General features: G+C 36.7%; 1 protein-coding gene across 5 annotated transcripts; it reads right to left on the bottom strand.

Moving 5' to 3' along the window:
* Positions 1 to 707: 707 nt before the first annotated feature.
* On the bottom strand, positions 708 to 22,598 carry LOC100245040 (AT-rich interactive domain-containing protein 2). 5 transcript variants are annotated; one of them, XR_009467411.1, is made up of 4 exons: positions 21,179 to 22,597; positions 8,171 to 12,372; positions 7,138 to 7,170; positions 708 to 7,026 (listed from the first exon to the last, which is right to left on the bottom strand). XR_009467411.1 is itself a non-coding variant. In XM_059742058.1 (2 exons), exons 1-2 carry the CDS (start codon positions 22,103 to 22,105, stop codon positions 11,491 to 11,493), a joined length of 1,809 nt encoding a protein of 602 aa, XP_059598041.1. In that variant the 5' UTR covers positions 22,106 to 22,598; the 3' UTR covers positions 708 to 11,490. The 5 variants fall into 5 exon arrangements, 1 of the variants encoding a protein (XP_059598041.1); XR_009467412.1 differs by having other exon boundaries at positions 708 to 979; positions 3,999 to 12,372; XR_009467410.1 differs by having other exon boundaries at positions 7,138 to 12,372.
* Between the last annotated feature and the right edge of the window lie 835 nt (positions 22,599 to 23,433).

Raw genomic sequence — 23,433 nt, 5'->3', positions numbered from 1 at the left:
TGAATTTTTATGTGTTCTTATTTCTAAGTTTTAACAAAAATTAATGCGGAAGGATGTGCCATAACATTAATTCCAAGTGTATCAAAATGTACATTTAGAATTTATTATTTTGAACCATGTTCCAAAATTATTTGTATCCTCATTCGTCGGCACGTTCAAAGATTGAGATAAAATATTCGATGGTAACGTCCACCAGTCCATGGTCCTTCAAACTTTTTGTAATATGGAATGTAACAAATTTCGGTGAAATAACAAAAGAAACGGATTTGCACAATTTTTACAATTTCCATTACACATTTTTCTCGTACCTTAAAACATACCATGTGGACGTTTACATTCAAAGGCGGAAACACTCCTGCCAAACCAAAATCAACATCTTAGATTGAAAATAGACGAATTCCAATAATTTGTTTTTGCTGCATTAAGGAAAATAATTGCCTTTTGTGTTCCGGTAACATCATGACTCATGACAGCTTAGAAAAGGAGTTTGAACTTGCGAGTAAATGAAACTCCAAAAGGAGAAAGCAAAATAAATGGTGCATACCCACGATAATCACCTCCGCCACTAGCACCCATCACTCTTTCCCTGACCAGCCCAGATGAAGAAAATCCTAATATAAATACAAATGCTTAATCCTCCACCAACCCTAGTACTCATTTTTTCTGCGTGTTGCTTTTGAAATCCTACAAGATTCAAAGAGAAAAAGGAAAGAGAAGAAAATCTATGATTTCTTATGAACCCTCTTAAGAATAGGTACACCACAAAATAGAATTTAAATAGATGTAATGAAAGGAAATAAAAAAATGAAAAAGACTAACTTATCCTTAGTCCTAAAAAGAAAAATAATAATAGTAACTAAATAAATAATTCTAATATCCCCTCACAAACTCATGATGTAGCTGCAAGAAGTATTGGGAGTTCGTCACCCAAAAACTGAAAACACGAAAGCAGGTGTGACTTGGTAATCAAATCCGCAATCTGTAAAAAAAAAAAATCAAAAAGCAAAGTGAGATTGTTATGCTGAAGTTGACAACGAATGAGGTAACAATCAATTTCAATACATTTTGTCATTTCATAAAAAAACGAAGTTGTAAGCAATTTGAATAACACTCTTAATGCCACAATACATAGATAAGAAAAAGAAACACTCATATGAGCAAGTAATCAATGTAACCAAACTATTTCACCGGTGGTAGATGTCACTTAGCATGATATTCAGCTTCCATGGAAGATTGAGAAATGATAGTTTGTTTCTTGCTCTTCCAAGAAATAAGAGAACCTCTCCAAAATATATAAAATCCAGTGGTGGACTTGCAATCTTTATGATCATTGGCCCAATTAGCATGCGTTCCCACTCGATGTGGATGTAGCTCTAAAAAGGAAGTGGACAGATGTGGACCCTCATTTTTCACATGCTTTTCCACTCAATGGTGAGACTCGCTTTTTTATATTTGTAAAAAACTAATTTTATAAATATTGGATTTGCCACTTATTTTATTTTATTTTATTTTTTTAAGGGAAAACAAAATAAAAAATAAAATCGTAAAAAAATGACTCCTTGTTTTGGAAAAACATGTCTTTGAAAACCCAAGTCTAAGTTTAGGGGTGAGGTTACCTATCGGGAAGGTATCATAACGGTAACACCCCTCTAAGCCTTAAAAATGGTCTCTACTAAGAAAGTTGAAGTAATTATGATAATTAATTGGTAAATTAGTGGATGCCATGGGTAAAAGCATATATCAAAACATGCCCACTCAATGAGCAATAATCAAAGAAAGTGGAGAACATACCTTCATAGCTTGTTAAACATTTCCATAAAACAAAAGAATTAGTTCACAAACAATAATATCATAACATATACAATATGCATTCCACTCAAGATCAATAAGCAATGACATATCAACACAAAGATCAAATAAAGCAAAGCCAACCAATCATATGAATTAAGCATAGATACTAATGTATACAAAGTGGTAAGGGGAGGAAGCGTACCTTGATAGCATTTAAAAGCGCTTTATAAAAATGAGGCTAATTCACAAATAATAATAATGAGATTAAAGAATAATAAAAAACTAAACCAATATATATATATATATATATATATATATATATACTTAGCATGTCTCAAATCAAGGAAGGTTCACAAGCACGTTCAAAAGTGACCAAATTATCAAAAGTAAAGGAATTATCATTAACAAGGTAGAATATTGGTTCATAAAATAAACTCCCAATAAATATCAAGAAATGTTATCTTATCAAAATAAAAATTAGGTAATATCTGTAACATGTCCATATTAATATCCAATAGACCAAATTAATTAATTATATTCCCATTAATATCAAATTTATTCACAAGTTGGTTACTTCACGGATAAATTAGCAAATGATCAAAATAGAAGACTCTACAAAATAAATCTAAAACAAATATCTAGAAGTTAAGTTTTATCATGAGAATTTTGCAGAGAACATTTTCTATATGTCTAGTTTTTCATACAAGTGACCAAATTAATTAACTAGCTCTCATTTAGTACCAAATTTCATAATGATGATAATAGGTCCAGAACAGGGAATCTTTTTAAGGTATTCAATAATTGATTTTTTTTTATTAACTTACAAATATCCTAAAATCATACAAAAATTCACACAACTAGCCTAATATGCCTATTTTATATGAAAAATAATCACAAGGCAATATCACATTCATAACATATTAAAAAATAAATAAACATCTTTTAGCTCCAGAAGAGCACTTGTGTTGTGGGTGCAAAAAGAAAAAATTATATCTCTCATTTCAAAAATCATTTCTTAATATTTTATGAAAAAAATTAAAAAGTCTAAATTAAGAGAAAAATGTTCAAAAAAATTATAGAGATCGTTTAGTAATTTAATTTTGCAAAACAAGACTCAGTATAAAAAACATAGCGAAAATTGAACCTTTTGAAATATTGATAAATATCTTCTAATTGGAAAACCATATTTGACTCAAGTAAGATTCTAAAATCAAGTTCAAGGAGTCTAGAATGTCATAGAATAATTAGAAAAATTTTAAAGGGTTTCTAAGTTGTTAGATTCCAATTTACAAATGCAGAAGTACAATGAACTATCCACAATTTCATTGAAAAACTGTTTTGGAAAAACTTTGTATGTAGGGATCTATTAAATCCTATTTTAATTTCCACGAATTTATCCATAAAAAATCCATTGATTGGAGCTATAAAATTTAATTCATGTATATTCAAAACCCAAATTTATTTTAAAACTTTTTTTAAATATGCATATCGAATAAAATTGGTTGCATGAATTTTGGAAAATTGACCTTTCTTGACCAAATTGATCTAAGATTAAATTTAAAATGAAGTTAGAAAATTAATTTGGCTATAAAAAAACAATTTTAAAAAATATTAAAACACAGAGAATCTCAAACACAAAATATCAAGAAAAAGTGTAAGTGTGTATATATGAATTCTCTAGTGTGCCAAGGAGAAACTCTCAAGTGTCCTAAATATTAACCTAAGGTGCAGCTGCATTTAAACCTAATTGTGTTTTAATTTGGGTCCTAAATTATGATACAAAAGTGTCCTAAGTGTGTGCCTAATCAAGCCTAGACAAATAATCATTTATTGGTGTCAAATGTATGTGAACTGTGATAGGTAAGCTGAAAACTTACATTAACCGAAAACAAAAAATCAAGGAGGCATAATCCAAATTAATGGATTTATTCAAAGGCAATTGTCATGCAATTATCCAATGGCTTATTCAAATAAAGACGTTTGAAGAAAAATGAACTCAATCTCAATCATAATTTATCAAACAATCAACATTCAATCAAACAATTTCCTAAATGTCAAATCTAACAATACTCGTGTGTGGCCTAGTTCGTCCACACCCAAACCTAATCTAGGATATTCCAAAATTAAAAGAAAAGGGTAAAGGAGATAAAGAAGATGAAGAAGATAATAGTAGAATCAAGAACGAAAGAAAATTTTCAGCAACTTACCTTTAAAACTTCTTCGAATCTGATGTTATCTTCAAGTTGCTGGTGTGAAACTCCACCATGCAGCTACGATATCTTCAAAGTGATGAAACCAGTGCTCTAATTGTAGTCATAGAGACGTGATGATAACGTAACTGACAAAGATACCGGAACTATATGCGTGTGATGTGATGATGAAGAGAGAGACTATTGGCATGTATTGCAGGTTGTCAATGGCTGTGATGTAGTGTTGACCTGGAGATGAAGATCACGAACACTGATCTCCATGAGAGGATCCCTAAGCCTTCCGAGTTAGTCTATGATGATCGTGAATAGAAAGAAGACTCCAAAATCCTCTTTATCTTCCCTAACTCTAGAAGAAAAGTGCTCGGTTGTTATCCTCTCCCTAACCGAAAATGAAATCCTTAAGAATCCTAAAACATTCCCCTGTCATGCTTCTTCTGTTCCTCCAAAGATTGGTAATCTTTTCTCCTCCTTCGTGCTACTCACAACTTGCCTCCCGTTCCACTGCAACATGATCTGATGTAGTCTCTCAAAATTGATCATGGTGATTTATTTTTTTATTTTTTTATTTTTATTATTATTATTTTTTCTGCAGGTTGGTGGTGTGTTCTTCCACCTAAAAATCAAGATAGTGCTCTCCTTCCAAAAAACAAAACTCCTCTCTTTGTTTATTTCTTTTCCCACCAAAATGTCCCCCCAAAAAGGTCTATTCTCCCAAGATAGAAACTGAAGCCTTTTTTCCTTCCAATCTCCTCCACGTGATCTCCCCATCTCTAACTTATTAGTCTGCAGAATCTTGTAACTGCCACATCACCCCCTTCAAAATGCACACCCCTCTTACCTCTTCTCTCATTTTCACATGATTTCCATGCTTCCTATCTTCTAGAAATTTCCATTCCCTCACACTTCTGCCACTCATCTTCTCCTGGACAAATTCATGCAGAAATTCCTCTTCTCTAATGTGATGACTTCACATGTTGAAAACATTTTTAATCCACCATGCTCATCTAAGACCTTTTAATAATCTCCAAGTTCACATATTCTACTCATGACCTTATAAAGAATCCATACATCCATTAAAAAGTGATCACATGCAAAAAAAAAAAAAAAAAAACAACCAAGGGAAAAGACAAAACTAAAGTTTAGTGCACCAGCAATACAAAATTAAAAATAACTATAAAATAAATAAACAAATAAATAAAATAATCTTATGTCAACCAAAAATTAAAGTTCAAATTCATGAAACTAAAATCAAAATGTTAGTCACATGCAGTTAAACATGGAAAAAGTCAATCTCATGCAAATCAAGATCAAAATATCAAAACTCACCTAATCCTAAAACCATGCAATGGAAAAACAAACTTAAACCTAAATGCACTAGAAATCAATCAGAGTCAAGCCAAACAAAGCCCTAAGCTAAAAAAAGAAAAAAGAAACTAGAGGTCACTGATCATCACACTAAGGATCTCTAGAAAGTCCCCCCAAAGTATCTCCAAAGAAAATCCAAAGGTAGTAACCGGAAGAGTCATGGTGGAACACCGAAAAGAGCTCAAAAACAGTTCAGAAAATGACCATAAGTGCACGATAGGGCAACAAAGGATATAAGAAGGTAGTCCTGGATGGAATGTGCTAAGTGGACAAAATAGAGGATTTACAATGGAAATAAAAGACTTTGAAATATAGTTTCCCGGAGATACCACAGAATATGAAGAACAACAACACAATGAACTGCAGTAACATAAACAATAAACTAATTAATATAAACAACATAAGCAATGTTCAAACGCGTAATGGTGAGATAAACTAAGCTACCAATAATAGTATGATATAAAGTAAGGTTTGGCAAGGGGTTACCATAAAAAAAAGATAACCAAACATTAATGTTAAGAGGAGTATTAATAGTCTTAGTATCAATAAGGTAAGCACGATCAAGAATATCAACTGTGTACTTAGATTGTGAGAGAAGATAACCTTTAGAACAAGAGGTTATCTTAATACCCAAAAAACATCATAGAGAGCCTAAATCCTTCATTTCAAAATGGGAAGCCAAGTCTGACTTCAACACTATAATCCCATCAACATTTTTACCTATAATAATCATGTCATCAACAAATAGAATAAGGAGAATATGACCAGTAGTGGTGCACTGTAGAAAGAGTACAAGATCATGATGACTGGGGTGAAAGCCAAAAGAAGTAAGTGCATCAAAGAACTTTGCAAACCAAGCACAAGGTGCTTGTTTGAGATCGTGTAAAGTTTTATTGAGCCTACAAACTTCTCTAGGGTTATAAGAAACACCAAGAGGGGAGACCATGTAGACTTCTTCTTGAAGATCACCATTCAAGAGGGTATTTTTAATATCTAACTGAGATATATGTCACTGATGAATAGAATCAATTGCAATAAGAATATGAATGGTAGTCATCTTTATAACATGAGTAAAAGCCTTCTCATAATCTATACCATACTATTGAGAAAACTCCTTAGCAAGCAATTGGGCTTTGTACTGCTCAATCAAACTATCAAACTTAGTTTTGATTTTATAGACCCAACAAGAACCAATGACACTCTTTCCATGTGGCAGCAGTCATAGCTTGCTGCCAAAGAAGATCAAGAACAACTTCTTTATATGATAGAGGCTCAGAATTGTAAATAGAAGTTAAAAAATGATGTAAGAGAATTATAATAAGAGTAGTAAACAAAATCTAGTAATCGAGTAAACTTACAAAAACACTAAAAAGAATGTGGGAAAGAAGGATCCATAGTCTCAAAAGGTGTTGAAATAGTCATTCAAGGAGAGGAATGAACATGACAATCAAGAACCAAAGTACTAGAATCTATAAAAAAAAACTATCTATATCATTCAAGAAAGGATTAATGTGAATAAATTCAAACTTAAAGACATTATGAGACTCAACAAAAATAAAAAAGAAAGATATATGCTCAAGGAAGAAAACATGAGAAGAAACATAAAATTCATAGCTAACCGGATCAAAGCAATGATATCTTTTTTGATCTTCATCATATCCTAGAAAAACACAAATGACAAAATGAGAAGATAACTTACTACGCTCTGCATGAGGACGAAGAACATCGTATCCTAGAAAAACACAAATGACAAAATGAGAAGATAACTTACTACGCTCCGCATGAGGACGAAGAACATCATATCCTAGAAAAACACAAATGACAAAACGAGAAGATAACTTACTACGCTCCGCATGAGGACGAAGAACAAAACAAGTACAACTAAAGACTTTTTAAGGTAGAGTAATTAGGAGCGTGGTCATATAACATTTCAAACTGTGACAGATCAAAGGTATGGGATGAGGGGATTTTTTTTTTTTGATAGATAAACACACACACACAAAAAAAAAAAAAAAAAAAAAAAAAAAAGAGAGAAAACGGGATGAGGGGATTTTATTAATTAAGTGAACTGTAATAAGAACTGTTGCCCCCTAAATTCAGTAGGAACACATGCAGATAATAAAAGAGAATGAGCAGTTTCAACAATATGCCTTTGTTTCCTTTCAACAATGCCATTTTGCTCTGGAGTGTTAGTACAAAACATGTGGTGAATAGTTCTATGTAAAGCAAATAATTCACGGAATGCATTGAAAGTATACTCCCCACCCAAATCACATCTAAAGTACTTGATAATAGTAGAATGTTGAGTTTTGACATAGGCTTGAAAGACATTATAAATATTTAAAAAATGAATTTAATACACCTTACCCCTTCAACCCATCACGTGTTTTGCACATTGCCTCCTTAGGTTTAAAATCGAACACATTGCACTCTAAGCTTCTTAAATACCAGCACTCTACCTTTCTTGTTAGACATTGTTAGTTTCAATGGATGGAAATGTCATGTGCTATGCACATGACTGAATAAGTAAGGATAGATTTGTAAATTAAATCACCCAAAAGCCCCAAATAAAGCTCTTCCTCCCTCCTTCTTCTTTGTTCTAATAAATAATAGGATAGTAAAGTGTTGAATAGTGCACCTCAGAATAACTGTTCACTCAGAATGGTTGAAAATATTTTCAATATAAGTTGAAAAGATGCCTTTCAAAAGATATGACTCAACATAAATGGGTATGTAGTAAAGTGATACAGCCCAAATTGAATGGATGTAACGTACAAATGATGCAACCCTACAAGCCAATGTACCTGGTTTTAAACATATAGTAACTCGCATGATCAACATCTGGGTGGTAGATCTTCTTGGCAAAGCTGGAGGTTTACAAGTATAAGCATCCGGTAGCTCCACTCTTCAGAAACCTCCATGTAAAAACCTGTCACAATCAAATAAACTGGAATAACTCAGCTTCTTGTTCAAAAGCTGAATCAACCATAAGCAATCTATAAATAAGCTTCCATCCTTACTGCAGAAGACTAGGGAACAAACTTGAAAATCATGTAAGAATAATTAACAGACGTAAATTAGTAACGCAAGAGAGATGATTTTTTCTTCTTTTTGTTTTTGTGTGTGGCAGAGATTGGTTGAGTTTGGGTATGGCTGAGAAAGATATAGATGAACATTAATGAGAGCAATCAGGGGATCATAGAAATATATTAAATCAGAAAAAATAAGAAAATATATCCATACACAGATTAGTGTAAGAGTACATACATCAAAAGTGAAGAAATAAATTACCTATATAAAAAAAGTGAAATAATAAATTAGTAATGGCACTACTTTAATCCAAAAAGCTTATGCGCAAAATCATGCCCAACAGATTATAATGCAAATGCTTAATTGTCCACCACTAACTTGAGCTTAAATTGGGCACATATAGTGGAAATGAATGCAAATGAATTTTAAGCAAAGAAGGATCAATTTTCTTCACCATTGAAACAAGTTCAGATGCTACCTTTACAGTTCTGTAATGAAGCAAGTGCATTAGGTTCTTCAAATTGCTAAACACTTGAGACTTTCTATACTCAATTACCTTTATATACTGACTGGAGAAACAGCAATCTAACAGAATAAGTTGAGAGGACAAGGATAAAAATTTGTCAACACATTCCAAAAACTCAACCTCCGAGGTCATCAAGAACCCAATCAGGTCCTGCTTCCACCAACATGGGTGCAACTTCTCTTTAGATTGCACCACTCCTGACTGTTATTATCTTAAGCCATCCAAATTTTCAGGGCATTAAATGAGGATCTGCTGGTAGATAAGGAGAAAAAGAATCGTAATAAAAACTTCATAAATGGATAAGTAATGCAAAACTGGCACTAATTTAAACTCCTCAGCAGAAAAACCAATTCCTGTACTACATCTTGCACTAATCCAACTCAGTAGAGTGCTTATTCCAGGCACATTTCAGGAGTTTAGACCCTGAAACTTTGACTGCTCCATTCCTAAAACTGCCACATTAGGATCCAAATTCAGATCCATCATCATCAGAAGCAATATTTTTTGGAGTCACTAAAGTCTGATAACTTCTTCAGCTGATAATGAATAGCAAAAGTCAAGTAATCCCATTAAAAAATTACAGCAATGTTCCTGCAGCCATCAAGATTCTACATAGTTCGTATATGTCTCAATGATGCCCACACTTTTCATCACTCTCTGACTTTTTTTTATTTTATCAGAAAACAAATTTCATTGATTAGGATTTTGAAGTGCATGTGAAGGATGAGAAATCCTTCCTTCATATACAAACTATGATCAAAAGAACAGATAAATACAATATCTCCTATATACCACCCAAAACTATACAGAGGAAATGTGGTTCTGTTGCTTCTTTTAACCCCTTATTACGCACTAAATTCCAATAGAGCTAAATAACATTGAGAGGAGTGTCCTTGAAAGCTGAAGTTGTTGAGGCCCAAAAAGAGGAATAAAAGTAGACTGGCTCTCATATCATCTCTGAATTTCTCCACTTATCCTAAAAAATCCTTGCATTTCTTTCCCTCCATTCTATCCAAATCAATGTGAGGCCTTCAATTGGCCAAAGAGTTTTCTCTCTACGTGTACCCCAAACCTCTAAAAGAAATGGTCATTGTATTGCATATGCTCCTAGGAGGGACCCAATCTAACTTAGCTACTCTGAATCGATTCACCACTTTTCTAGGCATAACCCAACAGTCAAGACTAAGAGCTCTGAGGTCTTCTCACTCTTTGACATATCTTGATGTCCCTTTTTCTTTGATAGGCCTATTTGACGTCACTTACTCATATGTTGATACAGTTTTAGTTATTGATGAATTAGTGTATGATACTTGTCATCATCAGCATATCTTACCTGGACCACATGCTTACCTCTCTACACTTTTAGCTTATCATGCTGTAAATGCAAAGAAAACCAGTATATACATAACACATGAAAAAAAAAAAGACTACATAGATCTTTGAGCATCTCCATGTTGCAAGTCCGAAGAAAATTCATAGAAGAGTACACAGCAGAAGTGGAGCAAGAACAGTGTTATCCCAGTCCAAGATAAAAATGTTATGATATCTTTTCCTTAGGGCGTGTTACAACAGCCCTAAGCATTAGTCATCCTTTATCATGTATATAGTTCTCTCACAAATACTATATTTCAAATGCTTAGTTGTCCACCAACGAGGCCTAGTGCATGTTTCTCTGCATTGCTTCATTTGGAAGCACAAAAGTAAGAAAAAAAAAAACTTAAATTGGGTACAAATAAAGGAAATAAATGGAATGAATTCCAAGTGAAAGATACATTGTTTTACAACTGATGCAAATTCAGAATCCATTGATATTAGTTCTTTTATGGGGAAAGTGCAATGGGGAACTCACATTGTGAAAGACTTGAGAGTACACTTCCTTGTCTACAGTGACTTACCTTTGCAGTTGTGAAACAAAAACCTGACAAACGAAGTATAGAGAATAATAAATTTCAAACCCTTTGGTTAAAAAAGGTAACAACGGATGTGGTATACCAAAAATGATGATAAAAGATAACGGACAAACAACAAAATCTGAACCATTCAGAAAGAAATTCACCATAGAAACTTCAATATGCACATCTTAAATGAAAAAGAAGCTTCCATTGAACTCTAAAAAGCAACCTGTCTGTCTGTCTATTTCTCTCTCTCCTCATCCAGTAAAAGGACATTCCCTAGGTAATGTTATCCGGTATTTGATGACAATATTTACAACAAAGCCATCCAAATCTGTAGTTTAACTTTCTTAACCAAAACTCCTACAGCCAAAGGTATAAAACTAACAACAATACAAAATTTTTTAGCACATTCCCTGTGCTCAACCCTTGAGGTCATCAAGAACCCCAATAGGTCCAGCGTCCAGCAACACGGATGCAACTTTTCCTCAGATTTGCATCACTCTTAACTGTGATTATCTTAACTCGTTGAAATTTCAGGGTCAGAAAATGAGTTTGTACCGGAAAAGCAGAAAATGAATCATGAATAAAAAATTTGGCAAAGGACAAGTATGCAAAACTAGCAGTAACTCAAACCCCTGAGAAGAGATAACAATTCCTATTGCACATTCTTCCATTAATCCAACTCAGTAGACTGCTCATTCTGGGTGCATGTCAGGAATTCAGACCATGGAACCTTAATCACTTCATGCCCGAAACTGCCACCCAAAGATCCAAACTCTAATTCATCATCATCACTGTCAATCTTTCTTGGAGTCACTCGGTTCTGATAAATTCTGCGCCTGATAAGGAACACGTTGAAGTAATAGCTTACCAAGGCCTCCCTTGTCTTGGTAGGAAAGATTCTCAATGCATTATCCCAAAAGGATGGACTCTGCAATGAGGAATTCAACCTTATCATATGCTTGAACCTCTTTTCTTCTTCAGTTGTCCATGCCAGTGAAATTTCTTCACCCATACGATCAAATCTCCAATGATAGAACAATGAGCCCAGGTCAAGCTTCAATTTCATCCTCTTCTCAGCAATATGAAATCTGACACATTCAACAGAACCTGAAAACCGACAGTCACAAGAATCTGGTTTTCCTCTCCCAACACAGTCCTTTTCAATACGGAAACTGCATTCCCCATTTTCCAAAGGCCATACCTGTGTGCCCAGCCATTTGGAGTCACTCTCAGTAACCTCACCAGTCCATTCAGGTACTTCAGCTTGAAAGTTGGGGCCCACAGGAATGGGCTTTAGGAAGAGATCATCTGGAAACAGGTCATCTAAAGTATTTGTGTTCTCAGGCTCTTGCTCATTAGGGGTCAATGCTTGCTCTTTGGGGCAACTCTCTGACTTTGTCCTGTGAGGACCTGGCAATTTACTTTGAGCAGCTGAACATGAACATAAGTGAGATTTCACTGAAAAAAGCCTTCTACTGCACCTTGACTTCTCTGTAGACTGGTGATTGACAACAATATTATCCTCATACATGGAGGGGTGCATCTTCTGCTTCTGCATGTTTAGACCATGATACATTTTATACTATTGGCAATAACATACATGCAAAAAGTAAAGTTATTATAGAATCTATATTTAAACTATTTCAAAATAATTAGCTAAACATGTAGAAAAAACAGGAAATCCAACTTTCAGTGTTTGTAGCTCATTAGCAGTAGCAAGCGATTGTTTTCTAGTGTAAATTATGACAAAGGATCAGAGTATCAACACCAAGGAAAATATCAACCGTCTGGACATATGAACAGAAATGTTGTCCAAATGTAAATATCAAGACAAGAATTACTACCAAAAGATTAAAATTAAAAAACAAAAACTTAAGCATTAATAATACAAAAAGTAGTGCACCATTTGAAATCTAGACACTATAAAAAGAATGCACACATGTCAACTATGTGATAGATGGGTAATGCGAAAATTGTGTTCCCTGACAATCTTATAGGTTTTACATGATTAAGGGCCCCAAAAGAGCAAGAGAAGGTCACCAGTGGTTTAACATAGAGAGAAAAGACATAATGGATGTTACTTGGTAGAAGGAATGACTAGGTAAAGCAGAATGGTGGAACAAGATCAGTGAGGCTGGACTAAAGAATTAGGATGACTTATATTTGAGTGATATATTTTGATACGTTTATTATTATCTTAATCCTTTGAGATTTTGGTTGAGGATTTGGGAGGAAAGCTGAAAGGCTGCATTTGGGGGAGAAGCAAAGGTGTCTCCTCTTGGATTAGATTCGGGGAGGCTAGTTTACGTTGCTTATTGGATGGAGTAGAGGCTTGTTGTAGAGAGGTTAATAATCGAGATTGGGCTATTGGCTGGGAGGAGGGGAATAGGAAGTATAGGTTGGAGCGTCGTTTGAATGAGGCAGGAAGGTTCATTCTCTGCTCAGTTCGTGATATTGAATAAAAAAAGTACAACATTATTTTTCCAGAAGGAAAGGGACAATCTTTTGGATGGAATTCCTTGGCCATGAGGTTGAAAGGTCTTGGTATGGCCCTAACAGGTGGCTTACAAGTAACCAAAGGTCCAAAGGATTTGTTAAGGGTGAAGGGGGGCTCGAAGGTCTAGTGGAGGGAGAGAGGGGTGGAGCTGAAATCTTATGCAGATGTTGTTAAGACGAGCCCGGGAAGGGTAGGCCAGTCAGTTTGGTTAGAGGTGGGGGAAAGAGAAGTGCGAGGAAGGTTGGATCAGTTGAGACAGTGTCTGGTAGGCTGGTGGGGTTTTAACTCAGCTCATTTTCCTGAGTTGGAGTACGTAAGGAGTTAGGCTTTGAAGCATTGGGCTTTAAAGGGGAATTTGAGGGTTGCTGTGTTAGGCAGAGGTCTCTTATTGTTTGACTTCGAGTCGCCAAGTGAGGCTGAGCGTGTTTTAGCTAGAGGCTTAAGAAACATAAAGGAAAATGTTATTATTTTGGATAGATGGAACCTTGAGGTGGGATGTCTTTGCAAGGACTCCATTGCTAACGAGGTTTGGGTAAGGGCGGTCGGGCTCCCACTTCATTTGTGGAGTACGGAGGTGTTTAAAAGAATTAGTGATGGGTGTGAAGGATTTGCAGCAGTGGATGAAGACTCTGTTTCTTTGTCTGAGCTGCAGTGGGCTCGAATCCTTGTGAAGCGCGCGAACAAGGAGTTTCCCAACTTTGCTCACATTGTTGTGGGGTCGGGATGTTATTCCTTTCAGCTTTGGTGGGAGTCTTCACCTTGGTTCACACAGGTGGTGCCGGTGGGAAGCCTCGACGGGGAGGGCGACTCAAGGGTAGGAGAAGAAGATGGTGGAACATCATGCGCTTTTTGTTGTGGGAGTCAAAGGGAGAAGGTGGAGCAGTTGAGGATGCAGCAGGGAGTACTTGACGTGTCATCTATTGGAGGTGTTCTTTCCATTCCTCCTGCTGTGGTCTTTGGTGCAGAGACTGTTGTGGAGGGTAGGGTAGGTACTACTGATGGACATGTGAAAGGGGGCAGAGAGACTTCTTTTAAAAGGACGGACGTTTCTGTTCTTGGGCTGAAAGGTCTTCGTTTTGGGCTTAACGTTTTAGAACTTGGGGAGACCTAGGGCCCTTTAAAAGAACTTGGGGAGCCCCAGGGCCCTTTAAAAGAAATACAAGAGGGCTTGGGCCAAGATTCCAGGCCCAATGACTTAATCGTTGTGAAAGGCTGCAGAGAGGGGGCGACGAGAGTGGGCCTTAGGCTTGAAGGCTCTGATGCAGTGGGTGGGGGGTTTTATTTAGGGAAAAGTCTTCTGTCACTTGTCTTAGGGCACAAAGTGTGAGCTCGATTAGCAAGGAGAGAAGTGTAAGAGGAGACGTTGACCCCCTTGTCTGCATGACGAGAGTTGCGATGCCGATGGAAGTCTCTGCGGTGGTGAAAAGGGGGTCGATGACTGATGAAGCATTGCATGATGAAGCTTCCAAGTATGTTGATACTTCTTCGCTTTCTGTGGGGGGTCCGGAACTTTCTTCCACGTATGCTGGTTTGGCCTCTATGATTGATGGAGAGGAGCAGCTTCCTCTGAGTATTATTCTGGTAGATGGCAGCAATGGGGAGTTGGTCACTGAGGGGGAGAAGTTCTTGGGTGGTGAAGGAGGGGGGGGGGGGGTGAGATTGAGGATTTGTTACAGGATTTGGAAGGAAAAGGATGTCGATAGGACGATAGCTGCTTGGCGAGGTTCAGCAAGTTTCTGGGTTTTTCGACGGAAGGTTTTGAAGGTGAAATCTTGAATTTGCTCTTAAGGACAAAGAGAAAAAAAGAGCAAAATATTAAGAAGGGAATCTCGGGGTCCACTAAGTTTGATCGTGAATTGAAAAAATTGGAGTGGTCCATCAATTACAATGGCGCGAGAAAGGAGAAATCTCTGGTTAGAGAAGGTGGGGCTAGAATCTCAAACCTTAGATGAAGATAAAGATTTTATCTTGGAATGTTAGAGGGGTCGATGATAGAAATAAAATGAAGGTTATTAAGGCTTTGATTAGGTCGCAAAGAGTGGATTTGGTGTGTCTGCAGGAGACCAAAATTCAAGATATGTCCCGGGGGATTGTTCACGGTCTTGGATTGGGAAGATTCTTAGGTTGGGGTGCCATGAGTGCAAGGGGGGCTGCTGGTGGGGTGGTAGTTTTCTAGGATAATAGAGTTCTGGAGTTAGTAGGCATGGAGGTGGGTCTCTTCTCAATTTCGGGTCGGTTTAGAAATTGCGAGGATGGCTTCTTGTGGACCTTACGAGGGTGTACGGACCTACCATGAAACAGTACAAAGAGTTGTTTTGGGAAGAGTTAGGTACCATTCAAGGGTTGTGGTCTGATCCTTGGTGTATTGGAGGGGACTTTAACGTGATCAAATTTCCTAGCGAGCGTAGTAGAGAAGGAAGAATGACTGGAACCATGAGAAGATTTTCGAAGGTGATTGAGGAGTTGGCTTTAAGAGATTTACCTCTTCATGGGGGGCCGTTTACGTGGAGTGGAGGGTTGAATGGTCAATCTAGGTCTAGACTGGATCGCTTTATGATATCGGAGGATTGGGAGAATCATTTCAGTGGGGAGATCCAATGTTCTCTCCCAAGACCGGTGTCGGATCATTTCCCAATTCTACTAGATGGGGGTGGGGTGAGGAGAGGTCCAATCCCGTTTCGGTTTGAGAATATGTGGTTGAAGGAGGAGGGGTTTAAGGAGTTGCTAAAGGGCTGGTGGCAAGGTTTCAACTATAGTGGGTCTTATAGTTTTATCCTGACAGAAAAATTAAAGGCTTTAAAAATTAAGTTGAAGGGCTGGAACATGGAAGTGTTTGGAAAAGTGGGGGTGAACAAGAGGTTGACTCTGGACAAAGTGTCTTTTTGGGATGATCAGGAGCAGCTAAACGAGTAGGAGTTAGAGGCTAGAAAGGAGGCTAAGGAGGACTTCAAGAAATGGGCGCTTATGGAGGAGATTTCGTGGAGACAAAAATCAAGAGAAACATGGTTGAAGGAAGGCAATAAAAACACAGGATTTTTTCACAAGATGACAAACTCTAACAGAAGGAGGAATTGCTTGAAAAAGATTAAAATCAATGGCACCTGGCTGTCAGAAGATCATGATATTTAGAGGAGTGTGGTGAGGGCCTATCAGAATCTATTATTGGATCTTGGTGGTTGGCGCCCTTGTTTGAACAGTCTTGAGTTTGACAGTATTGGGGTTGAGGAGGCTGCCAGGTTGGAGGAGATGTTTTCTGTGGAAGAGGTGTCTTCGACTCTTTCAGATCCGAATGGGGATAAGGCTCCTAGTCCGGATGGGTTTCCCCTTACCTTCTAGCAATTCTGTTGGGATTTCGTCAAAGACGAGATCATGGGTTTTTTCAAAGATTTTTTTGAGAGGGGAAAATTTGTCAAAAGCCTAAACACCACCTTCCTAGTTTTAATCCCAAAAAAAGGCAGGGCTGAAGATTTGAGTGATTTTAGACCCATCAGTTTGGTGGGAGGACTATACAAACTGCTTGCTAAGGTCTTAGCTAATAGATTAAAAAAGGTAGTGGGAAAGGTGGTGTCTTCATCCCAAAATGCCCTTGTTAAAGGAAGGCAAATTCTCAATGCTACTTTAATTGCTAATGAGGCCATAGACTCCTTGCTGAAAAGAAAGGAAAGTGGGGTGTTGTGTAAATTGGATTTAGAGAAGGCCTACGATCATATTAATTAGGATTTTTTGCTGACAGTGATGCACAAAATGGGTTTTGGGGAGAAATGGGCTGGCTGGATTAGATGGTGCATATCCACTACCTCGTTTTCTGTTCTGATTAACGGTTCTCCAACCGGTTTTTTCCGAAGCACTAGGGGGTTAAGGCAAGGAGACCCCATTTCCCCTTACCTTTTTGTTTTAGAAATGGAGGCTTTAAGTAGCCTCATTAACAGAGCAGTAAGAGGGGGTTTTCTAATAGGCTGCAGGATAAGGGGAAGGGATGGCATTGAGATCCAAGTTTCGCACCTGATATTTGTTGATGATACGTTGGTCTTTTGTGAGGATTCCCAAGAGCAATTGGTTTTTTTAAGTTGGTTGTTACTGTGATTTGAAGCCACTTCTAGTCTGTGTATTAATTTGAACAAAAGTGAAATTTTGCCGGTGGGTAGAGTAGAGAATGCTGAGTTATGGGCTGCTAAGCTTGGCTTCAAAGTGGGATCTCTCCCCTCCACTTATTTGGGGCTCCCTTTGGGTGTTCCACATAAGTCGGTGGTGGTGTGGGACGGAGTGGAAGAGAGGATGCGGGAGAGACTTGCCTTGTGGAAGAAGCAGTTCATTTATTAGGGAGGAAGAATCACTCTTATTTGAAGCACTTTGGCGAGTATGCCAACCTACCTCATGTCCTTAATGCGTTTGCCAAGAGTGGTTAAATTAAGACTTGAGAAAATTCAAAGGGATTTTCTTTGGGGGGGGAGAGCATTGGAAAAGAGGCTCCATCTTGTAAAGTGAGCTGTTGTTTGTTCTCATATAAAGAAGCGTGGATTAGGGATTAGAAATCTATCTAGTCTCAATAGGGCCCTTTTGTGCAAATGGAGTTGGTGTTTTGCGATTGAAAGGGATTCCTATTGGAAGCTTATAATTAGTAGGAAGTTTGGGGAAGAAGAAAGAGGGTGGAGTTCTCGTGGGGTAAGGGAGGGCTATGGGGTAGGGCTTTGGAAGGAAATCGGTAAGGAAGGTTCGTTGCTACTCAATAATGTTTCCTTCTCTATGGGAGATGGCAAAAGGGTGAGGTTTTGGAAGGATATTTGGTGCAGGAGTAATTCCCTTTGCGAGGCCTTTCCCTTCTTGTTTGCATTAGCAGTTTCTAAAGAAGCGTGGGTAGCGGACTGTTAGGATTCAATGGGGGAAGAGGAAAGGTGGACTCCCTGTTTCTCTAGACCTTTCAATGATTGGGAGGTGGAGAAATTCCTTTCGACCATTCAAGGAAAGAGGCTAAATGCTGATGTGGAGGATAGGATGGTGTAGAGAGGGACGAAGAATGAGATTTTCACTGTAAAGTCCCTTTATAATTCTCTTGATCATAGTTGTGCAGTCCCGTTTCTGTGGAGCATTATTTGGAGCCCGGATGTTCCTACAAAGGTGGGTTTTTTTGCTTGGGAAGCCTTATGGGGGAAGGTTCTTACTCAAGATCAACTCAAGAGGAGGGACTGGATTTTAGCTAACAGATGTTCCTTGTGTTGTGCTGAAGAGGAGACGATAAATCACATTCTTGTTCATTGTTCCAAGGCGAAGGTTTTGTGGGATCTTGTGTTTTCTTTGTTTGGTGGTAATTGGGTCCTTTCGTCTACGGTTAGAGACACTCTTTTAGGTTGGTGTGCTTTCTTTAAGAACAAGAAGCATAGAAAGGTTTGGCGGGCAGCTCCTCTTTGCTTATTTTCGACGGTTTGGAAAAAAAGAAACAGGATAATTTTTTATAATGAGGTCTTGTCAATTCAAAGAATGAAAAATTCCTTTGTTTGTAATCTTTTTTCCTAGGCTAAGTCTTCTATAGTTGTAGGTCCCTTATCTTTGATTAACTTTGTGGACTGGTTGGGTTCTTGTTGAGGGCCGGTGAGTGCTTGTCTTTGTTGTTTCTTGTTTTTAAGTGACTCTTGTATACTCCCTGTATGCTTCGGGTCGCCTTTCAAGCACCCTTTATCTAATATATTTTTGTGGGTTTATCTATCAAAAATAAATTTACCCTCTCAAACTCTTATCTTCCCTTCTCTAAATCATTGTGAGTGGCATGTATTCAATGTATTATCATATCATCAGCAGACAATTATTTCTGCAACCACGTAAATGTGTGTCAATAACCATTCACAAGATATACTAGACATCTTTTTCATGATTTAAAATCCATAAGAGATCATGTTTTCTTTAGTCATCATTTTCTTAATATGTAAATTTATCAACTTACTTACTTCGCATATGGCTTTGTTCTCTTCTGAGCAACTTCACCCTTTTTAATGCATTATGCTCAATGTTGGGTGTTATATATCTTTGATAGACATTAGGCTGAATACTACATTATAAGTTGTAGAGTAAGCTTACACCAGCTAATAATTTTTGGATTTATCATAAGAAATAAGAAGGAATGGAATTAGAATGCAGGGTTAGGACATGTATAAAGAAGGTTGCTCATAATATATAAAGGAAAAAAAATGCTATATAAAGGAAGGAGAAAATTAGAGACTGGGATTCAGGAATAGGATCAATGTTACCCATTACTTAAAAGTTAGGATATGAAACAAAAATGACAGTTGGTTTCTGTTAAAAAAGCTTGCAACCACACACTCTGGGTGAGCAAAATATATTAGCCTCAAAGGAGAGTAGAGTTTTGTTTCAGCCTTTTCTTCACTCCATATTCCTCTCAAGAGAACTGCAGATAATAAAAGGATAAACAACAGCACCATGATTCTCTGACATGAAGACTGTAGTTCAGAACCATGATCTGGAATCAACTAATTCAATTTTTTTGGTTTCATGAATTTAGTTAAGACATATCAGAAAGAGTATATTTGTTATTCATAGCATTGCAGTTCCATTTTTATAACAGCTATGTCAAAGGCAATGAATATGTGCCTTCAAATGCCCTGAAAAAGAAAATAAAGAGATTTCCTTCTATACCTGCCAAGAAAATACATTCCATATCTATTTTTTTATAAGCATGCAACATATATATACGTTTGTGTGTGTGTGTTAACAAAAAGTGCTACAGTGAACTTACTGAAGTACATAGGGAGTATACAAAGAGCACCAAGCAAAAAGAACAATAAAACAGAGAAAGAGAACCTTCCCTCTTCTACTTCAAACCCAACCAATCAATAAATCTACCATAGACATAGATGTCTCCTCCATATAATGCCTAACACATTCCAGAAAATTACACATAAAAAATTATTTGAGTACTTGCTCCGATTGCTCCAGGTCTTTTAATGCCCTCCAATTTCTATCCCTCCAAATAGTCCAAAATAAACACAAAGGAACATCCATCCATGCTCTCTTCCACCCCTTCCCAACAGAGGAACCATTCCAACTTAACAACATCAGGCTTGTTGAAGAATGGATCACCACACCACCTATCCAACCAAAAATTTTACGCTCTTCCCATCCCCTAATAAAGTGAACTCTACATTCCATTTCTATGGAAATGCCCAAACATTACCTTAGCTTAAAGATAGCTTTTTTCATAAAGTGCCTGCTGTGTACGCATACTTTTGAATGTCTTCCTGATAAACTACCTATTGAGCATTCAACCATATTTTGACCAGCCTGTTAATTCATCAGTAGATAATCCAAACATGTATTAGGCTCATATGGTTCAAGTTAACAGTTACAATTCAGAGTAGAAACTATCATAAAAAAACATTTGCAATTCAACAATTCAGATTTTAACAGGTCCACCCAGCTGCCTTGTAGGATGAGATCTTTTGAGTTATGACTATGTTGATTTAATTTGCAGCATTGAATAATGTAAGAAAGATTACGTCCTACCATGGAAGTAGATTTAGTACATGCAACTAAATAAAGACAGAAATATACCGAAGTCTAATTTGGTTTACTATAAGGCACACATCAACACACATCTTCAGAAGGCAACTTAAAATTCACAGGCATGCTTGACATGAGAAGCATAACATTTTGCCCACGGTCCAGCTGCAAACCATTAGCACAGACATAAAACCAACTAGCTTAAATATAATTGGAAATTTCCACTTTTGTGGTGGGAAAGCTAAAGCAAGAGAAAAATAAATAAAAAAATTGAAAAAGGATGACTTCCACCTGCTAGAGAGATAGTTCATGCAGGTTAAAGCAGAAAAAACAGAAAGAAAATGACTTTCACCTGCAGGAGAGATTGTTCTTCTTTTGTGTGGACCTTCCTCCTTATCAAAAGCGACTCCCGTACCCTTAAAATCTGGGTTGAGAAAACCTCATTTCCATTCTTATTCCCCTTATAAGGCTCTTCAGGATGTTTTGCAATTTCTCTCACCCAATTCAGCATTCCTGAAAAAGATTCTCTTTTTCTCTTACGAGAAAAAGAACTTTTCTTGGCAATAATGGGATCCTGGATCGCAACATCATCACCACCATCAACACAATTTTTCTCATCATCATCATTAGGACTTTTTTCTGCCCTGCGAAGCACTATTGACAGATTCAAAATACTTTTCTCCTTGTCCAAATCAACGCAGTTGTCAGTTCTCTCAGATTCTAATTCGAAAACTCCATCATCTTTCTCTTTTGGGCCCGTCCCACCCAATATCAATCCTCTAAATTCTGTCCCCAACTCCTCCAACACCGAATCCAACTTCCCACCACATTCACCCTCCCCCTTATCCAAACTCCCATCCCGTAAAATCCCAAGTAACCACTGATCCAACTGATCCAAATACTTGAAGTAAATCAATTTTAGGCATGTCTTAACACCAACATCCAACCCACATTCCTCTGCCACCAAACCCCACAACCCTTTATCAGAAACCCACTCATAACCCCCCTTCCCCCTCACAACCCAGAAAAGTTTGAACAAGTCCACAGACCGCCCATCGCCAAGCATTGCCGGAATAGGCCTAACACACTCATTCCCAAGAACCTCCTTCATGAAAATCAACAAAACTTGATCGAATAAAACCTGAAGTTTATCAGTGCCATTCAGAGAATTATTATTACCAATGTCAACACAAATCCCATCAGTCTCACAACTCCCACCCGTTTCACCACAATCCAAGACAGACCCATTTCTCGGAACCGACCATCCATCCATGGGCATGCCTCAGTTTCGATCAAAATCGTCAAAAATTAACGACACCAACCCAAATAAAAAAAGAAATAGCAACAGCGGAGAGCAACAGATAATAGGATTCATGAAATTGTGGGCACAGGAGGAAACACCCTTTCGCTCTGTTCTTTCCGCAGATGTTTACCTCATAGTTTGGCTTCTTCTGTTTTCTCTCATTCTGTTCTCTTTTTCCTCTGCGACAAAGCCACCAAATGTTGCTTTCATTGTTTTAGGGTTGCAAGAGCAGACAAAAAAGGGGACAAGGCCGTGAATCTAGACAGCTAAAATTCAGGCTTGAAGCTTCAAATCTGGGAAATGATGAGTGGGCACAAACATGGGAAAATTGAAGGAGATTTGTGGTTTTTCCGGTATGATTTTGGATGGGAATATTTTGCAGAAAATGAGATTTGTTGGGAGAATTGAGATAATGGAAAATTAAGATTGCCATAGAAAAAGTAGTTAATGTTCTTTTAGATTTTAGCATTACAAGTTTTTGTGATAAAATCTTAATTAATTAATGCAAATCTCGTACCAAAATCAACTTTCACAAATTGTGTTTTTCTCAAAATAAAAATTAACTAAATAAATAAATAAATACAATTTTCATATCTTTTATTAATTTTTTTTTTTTGAAAAAATTAATAAATAAAAAAAAGATAGAATAAATCTATTAATGGGTGTCAAAATGTAAGTGTTTTAATAATTTGGGATATGGTATTTTCAATGCAGTGAAATTCCATTTCTTTCTTATTGTAAAGAAATACCATAAATGCAGCAATAAAAAAGTGACCCTTCATAAATAGGGTGCATTATTTCATTAAAAAAAACAAAAAAATCTATGGTACTTTAAATACATGGAAATTCCACTTCTTTTTTATTGTAATGAAAATACCTAAATGTAATGTTAAAACAATGATTCTGCACGGATAAGGTGCATTAGTTAAAAATGATATATTTCTCGCAACTCTTATTTCTTTTTCTTTTAAATAAAAATAGTAACTTTTCTTTTTTTTTTTCTCCCTATATTTTTCTTCTTCCTATTTCCTTTCCTTCTCTCCTTCGTTTCTTCTTTTCTTATTCTCTTCTCTTTTTCTGTTTATAATTTTATTTAACTAAAACAATGACATGAGGAAAGACCATTTGGGCTCTCTTTTCTTTTCAATTAAATTTAAAAATAGGTACATAAAAAATGAAAAAAACAAAAAACAAAGGAAAAGGAAAGAAGAATAGAAGAAAAAAAAATTACGACCAAGGTTAGATTTAGGGAAGAAGAAGAGTGTTGATTTCTATTTTTTAACAATTTCTTACATCTATTTTTC

The sequence above is a fragment of the Vitis vinifera genome, chromosome 2 (genome assembly GCF_030704535.1).
Source record: "Vitis vinifera cultivar Pinot Noir 40024 chromosome 2, ASM3070453v1".
NCBI classification, from domain to species: domain Eukaryota; kingdom Viridiplantae; phylum Streptophyta; class Magnoliopsida; order Vitales; family Vitaceae; genus Vitis; species Vitis vinifera.
The sequence above is the reverse complement of the archived record's forward strand: the minus strand, read 5'-3'. Positions and strand labels throughout refer to the sequence as shown.